This window comes from Anolis sagrei, chromosome 3 (assembly GCF_037176765.1).
Source record: "Anolis sagrei isolate rAnoSag1 chromosome 3, rAnoSag1.mat, whole genome shotgun sequence".
Lineage (NCBI taxonomy): Eukaryota > Metazoa > Chordata > Lepidosauria > Squamata > Dactyloidae > Anolis > Anolis sagrei.
In genome coordinates this window covers 142350888-142357604 of record NC_090023.1, presented here as the reverse complement: position 1 = coordinate 142357604, position 6717 = coordinate 142350888, and the positions used below count along the sequence as shown (strand labels likewise).

The following is a 6717-nucleotide window of genomic DNA, read 5'->3' as shown; positions in this document are numbered from 1 at the left end:
TAAAATCTATGGGTAGGCCAAATGTAATTAAAATTAAAAAATAATGCTGGACATGGGCGAAAAAGTGATGGGGTGGTTTGTGGAAAACATACAAGCAGACCTAAAAAATATAAAGTGCTTTGGAGGACAAAGTGCTATGGGATCATTATTCTGGGATATATTTATTTACGGCATTTATATGCTGCCCTTCTCACCCCAAAGGGGACTCAGAGCAGCTTACAAGATATATATGCATGCAATATATTTATTAGCATAGAACAATATCAGTATTATATATTACTATATTGTACTATACAATTATATTGTAATATTATTAGTAATATTATATGTAATATAAAATATAGGATTCATTGCTGAGCCTGGAACCTCAGGTTTTGGTGGTGGCCAGGTGGGCTTTCGCACAACTAAACTTATGTGTCAGTTGTGCCAGAACCTTAGGAGGTCAGACCTGGCCACAGATGTCCATGCTCACGTTACATCTAGGATAGACTACTGCAACACCCTCTATGTGGGGTTGATTTTGAAGGCTGTTTGGAAGCTTCAAATAATCCAAGAGGCAGCCAGGTTAATAAGTGGGGCAGCATACAGGGAGCACACAACTCCCATGTTGCGTCAGCTCCACTGGTTGCCACTTTGCTACCGGACACAATTCAAAGTGCTGGCTTTGACTCATAAAGCCCTAAATGGCCCTGGTTTACCAGTCCAAACGCATCTCCCTTTACGAGTCTTCCGGGGAGGCCCTGCTCTTGATCCTGACACCATCACAGGTGTGATTGGCAGGGAGGGAGAGAGGGCCTTCTCAGTGATTGCCCTTCAGCTATGGAACTCCCTCCCTGGTGAGATTACCCTCCAGTCCCTTCATAAATATGGTAAACACTTGGCTGTGGGACCAAGCCTTTGGGACAGTGCAATAAGGCAACAATAGGAAACTTTACCCTGCTGACCAGATCCGGTATATAGCTGATCTGAGATGGTTTTAAACAATGGATTTTAAAGTGTAGATAATTGATTTTAGTGTTTACGTATATTTACAGGTATGAAAGGAAGGAAAGAAAGATAAATGATGAAAGAAGTGAGGGATGAAAGGAAGACAGAATGGAAAGAAAGAAGGGGAAAGGTGTATGCGAAAAAGCATGGGAAAAATAAGAAAAAGGTCCAAGAAGGAAGTGAGAAGAGAAAGAAAAAAGAAGAAGAAAGAAGGCAGAGAATTGAATGAAATAATTGGGGGAAGGTGTGTTAGGAAAAGCAAGGGAAGAAGGAAAGGAGTTTTTAATAGTTTTTTGGAACAAGAAGGCAATGATGACTAGAGTGGCACAGATGTAGATTACCCTGTGAGATCACAGGTTTAGTGGCTCATTTGGTTATGTCTCCTTGTGAAGCCTTTTTCTGCCCTGAGAAAGAAAGTAGCAGCCACTGTCAAATTCAGCACAGCCAAGAGGCCAGCTTTCTGGATGAGGGGACAGAACACAGCAACAAAAACCTTCATAAGAATACTCAAGGGGCATCTGAGAACATTTGGACTTTGATTAGTCGCGCAAACTAAATAATTGTTATTCTGATCCTGTTTATTAGTAATCAGAAAGAAGATATGCAATCAAAAACAAACACAAATTATCCAATGACAATTTGAGCTACAAAAAGGATTGCTCTTTGGTTTTCTTTTTTCTTTAGAACTTCAAAATCACAGAGCAGGAAGTAAAGTAAGAAGACATTATGACACTGATTTCACAAATGTGATTTGCCAATATCACTGGTTTCTGCTTATTTTTAGTTCTTGTTAATAAAATATATTTTGTATACAATAAATGAAACATTACGAACATGAGACCTAAAAGATGCAATATTTTGCTTGATTAAGTGCCATGCAGGAAAATATTTAGATATGTGAGTAAGGAAATAGTCAAGGAATATTCACAGTTTATCATATTGGTCGTTTCACTGGAAAGCAAGGAAATAGTTACTGGGGAGGATAAGACTGATACTATGCATATTTTCATTGGCCTTCAAATGCATTCAGTGGATCATCAAAAGTATTTGATGTTTTAATTTCACTTTTAGTTCCTGAAGTTTTCTGAAGTAACTGTGTCTTCTGGGTCGTCTTGAATTGACTAGGTGAGAAGATATCATCTAGGTGAAGAAAAAAATGAAGATCATGTATCTGACAATGGTGGGAAATTTACAGAGTCAGCAGTGAGATCCAGTTAAACAATAACACAAACAGCAGTGGAGGGACACATGACTTCTGGTATTACAATGAGTTGCATTCACCCTAAGTTTGAAAAGGGAGAAGGGGTATAAGATGGTGGTTGAAGAGCAAAGGAAAGCAAAATAAAATGGGAAGATTTTTTTACAATAGCGATATAATAAGATATGAGCAAAGAACTAAGAAAAAATAAATGAAATATATACAGCATCTAATATGAATGTCAAAGAGTTTGAGAACAACAAAAAAGGAGTTTCTTTGTTGACTGATGAAATGAAACCAAGGAAATAGTTGCTTGGCGGTTGAGGCATGTGCGACAGAGAAAAGGGGGCCCATTAAGCTAGAGAGTTCAAGAATGTTCTGCGCAAAACTCAATGTGTGGTGTACAGAGGCCAAAATGAACCACTTGGGACCTTTATAATGTCCTTCCTCGTTTTCTCAAGACATTTATGATTATTTTGATACTCCTCAACATGAGTATCATTTGTCCAACCCTGGCATATTTTCTCATGTAAAACAACCACTTTGAAGCATTTGCAGCTATACTGGAAGTCTAGCAACTTACCTGTATCTTCATCAAATATCGATTTAGCTTCCATCTTTTTTTTGGCACTCTTTTCTTTTGGTTTTACAGCAAGATCAGCAAAGATGTCAACATCGTCATCAAAGAGATTTGCTTCCAACAATGGTTTTGCTTTGACAGGTAGTTTGACAGCTTCTGATGCAAATATATCACCCTTAAACAAGAGACATTCAGTTTAGGACAGTTTAACTGGTTCTTGATAATCCACATTCTGGCTACTCTCAATTTCTTCCTAACCTTTTGACTTTTAAAATCAGTAACATTCCATGTCTAAAGTTTTAAATTTGGATATGAATACACAGATGGAAAACACATTTCTGCTACACAATGATTATGTAGTTTTGAGTCACAGTTCCTCCCACACATTTCTCTGTAAAAGTTCACTGCAGAGTAGGCAACAATGGTATCTGTAAATAGATATAAACAATTTGTTCATAGATGTCCACACAGCAGTGTAGGCACAAACCAAATTGAATGTATTTCCCTGCTACTCCAGTAGCATTTAAAGTATGCATTTTTAATTTTGGAGGGTGCAAAAAGACTCTAAAATACCCAACACACCATAAAAAGCCACAGAAATAATAACAGGCAGTACAAATAAATGCCCTTACAAAGAATACAAGCTCTCCAAGGAGCACTTTCCTTATGACTTTAGAAGAAAAGAAATGTGTATTCTACCAGTGATTAATCCATTCAATGAGAATCAATTCTGTAGACTGGTATCTCCATTTCTGTGGGTAATTAATGCTCTATATTATTTTATAAAGCAGGTGTAGGCAATTTTAGTCCTCCAGATGTTGGTTGAATGCATCTCTCATAATGTTGAAATTAACTATGCTGGTTAACAGGAAATATAGGCCAATAACACCTAGAGCAGTGGTTCTCAACCTGGGGTCCTCAGATGTTTTTGGCCTACAACTCCCAGAAATCCTAGCCAGTTTACCAGCTTTTAGGATTTCTGGGAATTGAAGGCCAAAAACATCTGGGGACCCCAGGTTGAGAACCACTGACCTAGAGGGTCACAGTAGCCTAACCCTGCAGTGAATAAACTAATGCACACAACGTGACCCAGCAAACATCTGATGCCGAAGGCCACTAAAATTAAACAGGCATAGGCAACTGCTTGATGAAGATACTTTTTTTTAAAAAGGATAACGCAAGTTATTTGTATGAACTTGTTGAATCTGACCCAGATTTATACAAATAATCATATTCTTAAGATTAATCAGTTTAGGAAGGTCCCCGCTATCTACACTGGACACTTAATTAGCAAGAAAGACTAAATGCTTCACTAATAAAAAAATTAAGTATCTGAATGCCTTCTCATTTTATACTTTATGGTCTCTTTGTCTAAAAAGAAGCTCACAGCTGAGTCATTTCCCACCACTGCACATGTGACCAAAAATTTGTAAGAAAAAGTAGTAGAATACAGAATAATGAGCAGAAAGCTCTGGACAAAAATGCTCCCCAAATTACCTCAAAAATATCTTGGACTTGAGGATCCTGTCCGGACTGAGATGTGGGTTTTAGATCTTTTCTCTTCACTGTTTTTTTATTGGTGGCGAAGAGATCCTCTTCATCCTCTAAGAAAGAGGAAGGACTAGGCTCCTTTACAGGCTTTCTAGGCTGGAACAGGTCTTCATAATTTGTATCATCCCGGGACAAGGGAACAGACAGTTGTCCACCATCTTTTGGAACATGGCTCACATGGCTTTCTGGTTCTACTGCAGCTTTTGCTCTGGAGGCGGCTTTAGAATTTGCACTATGCGCCAAAACACTTGAATCAAAGAAATTGGAGACATCAGAGTGGCCTGTTGATTTTATGGGATTAAATGTCTCATGAAGCTGGTTGCTGCTTCTGGCTGGTGGAAGCAATCTGGCCGAGGGATACTTTAAACCTGATGGTACAGAGTTCTCCTTTAAGAGAGGTGGAGATAGATACTCAGCACCAACTGTTTCATTATTGATGGACTCTTGAGCAGCTAGTCTCCTGGCCATTCTGGAAGGTGGTCTTCGTTTCCCACTCACCTTGATCCTGTCCTGTGATTATAATCAACAAAACTTGCCCTTTAATTATATCAATCAATCAAAATAGTTTATTGTACAACCCAAGGCTGTGACAAAAACCACCACATGCGCACAGTATCTTCGAAACAACAGGCACCAAAGATGCTAAACAGAAACCGTCTTCCAGTGTTGTGCTACAAGGAAATGAGTAACCATCAACACTGGAAATCTGGCCTAGAAAACCACCTACTCAACTACAATCTTCCTGAATTGAATTCTGCCCTGGACATGGCTAAGAGTCAACTAAGAGACGCTAGTTTGGATTGATTCAAGAAGGACTCTGCAATCAACCAGGAACTCAATTTTTCCCCCCCATGGTTTCGCTTTTTGAAAACTGAATATTTCAGAACTAGATAGCTGATTAAGCTTAAGACACCTTCTTTAAGAATTGCCTTCACTGAGCTGTGATTCCAAGTAATGCCCACCTCTGTGTTAGATGGTCGCTACCATAATGTGTCATGGGAAAACGCACTATGTATTTGTAATCAATGTCAGGTTGAAGACATTGTGCATTATTTGTTAATCTGCCCACTGTATAGTGACCCAAGAGAAAAAACACCTGAAACCCTTGCTGACACAAGGTAAAAGGAACTCGACTGCAGAAACAGTGCAGTTTCTGCTGAGTGACACAAATGACTATGTAACTTACAAAATATCCCCCCTTTTTTTGCAAAAAAGATCAGAAATACAGAGTTAGATAAAATTTCCATCAACTGCCAAGGAGACTCTAAGGTTCAACTGCATCCTCTCCCAAAATGTACTTTGATTATTGTTAACTTGCATTGTTTTTGCTCTTTGTGGGAGTATAATTATGGTTTCTGTTTAGCAATCAAGTTCGTTGACGTAAGAATGCAAGATGAAAAACAAACACCTTTGCGTTTGATTTAACCGTAAGGATGATAGTATTATATTTTTAAAATAATGTTGAAATTAGTGTCTGTCTTCATAGCCCTGGTAAATGAAAACATTATAAAATAAGGTCATCATCATTTTCTTGATAGCAGTAGTAGGAATAATAATAATAATAATAATAATAATAATAATAATAATAATAATAATTTGTTACCCGCATCTCCTCGTGGTTCAAGTTGGAGAGCAACATATTTAAAACACAACAACATATAATGTTTTGGTCTCAAAAAGAACAGAGGACTTACGGATAACTGAGGTTCTTTTCAACTGGTCATCTGTGAACTGGCATATGTAGGTAACTTTTTTCCTGTGTGGGGAGCCTTGGAAACAGCTAGAATGTGTGTTTTGCTGATAACTCCCCCCATTGCTACATCTGCTGCAGTAGGATGAGGAAAGGTTGTGTGTGCCCAGGTAATATTATGTAACATGATTTTTGTTCCTGGGTTACAAAGCCACCCTGAGTCCCCCCTTGGGGGTTGAGAAGGGCAGGGTAGAAGTATACGAAATAAATAAATAAATGTAATTAACTAATTGTCTATTCTTAACCTACACATACCTTTCACCTCTTGTAGGATAGATCAAATTAAATTCTACTAAAATGACTTTAGTCTTTCTGTATCATTTCTCATTTGTTGAGTGATTTTGCATCAACATTTTACATAATAAAAGTTACCTTGTTGGTATTTTGCAAGGTGTCTGCTTGCATAGGGCTGTCAAAGCTGACTCCTGTTTCATCTTTGCTCTTTACAACAGAGGCTATTTTGCCATGCTGTATGCCATGAGGTTCAGAACATGAAGCCTTGGGATAGGATGCAAATCGCTTCATGCCCGAAGTCCCAGAGGGCAGGAAAACTGTTGGGTTGATATCCAAATTTGCCTTGGAAGGTGAATGAGAGATTACTGTCAATGGCTGCAGTGGATCAAGCAAACACAAATATAAGTTCAAGAAAAA

At 38.3% G+C, this 6717-nt stretch overlaps 1 protein-coding gene across 2 annotated transcripts in view; it reads right to left on the bottom strand.

Annotated features, from left to right (window-relative positions):
* Window positions 1-1547: 1547 nt before the first annotated feature.
* The window catches only part of LOC132771383 (WASH complex subunit 2-like), a 38938-nt gene continuing 33768 nt past the window's right edge, over window positions 1548-6717 (bottom strand). Inside the window, exons 25-28 of one of the 2 annotated variants that reach the window (XM_060769310.2) lie at window positions 6439-6675; window positions 4263-4826; window positions 2769-2940; window positions 1548-2127 (exon numbers count right to left, since the gene is read on the bottom strand). In XM_060769310.2, coding sequence (XP_060625293.2) covers window positions 1994-2127; window positions 2769-2940; window positions 4263-4826; window positions 6439-6675 — 1107 coding nt within the window. In that variant the 3' untranslated portion in view covers window positions 1548-1993. The remainder of the gene's footprint in view (window positions 2128-2768; window positions 2941-4262; window positions 4827-6438; window positions 6676-6717) is intronic. The other variant, XM_060769311.2, reaches the window with a different exon arrangement.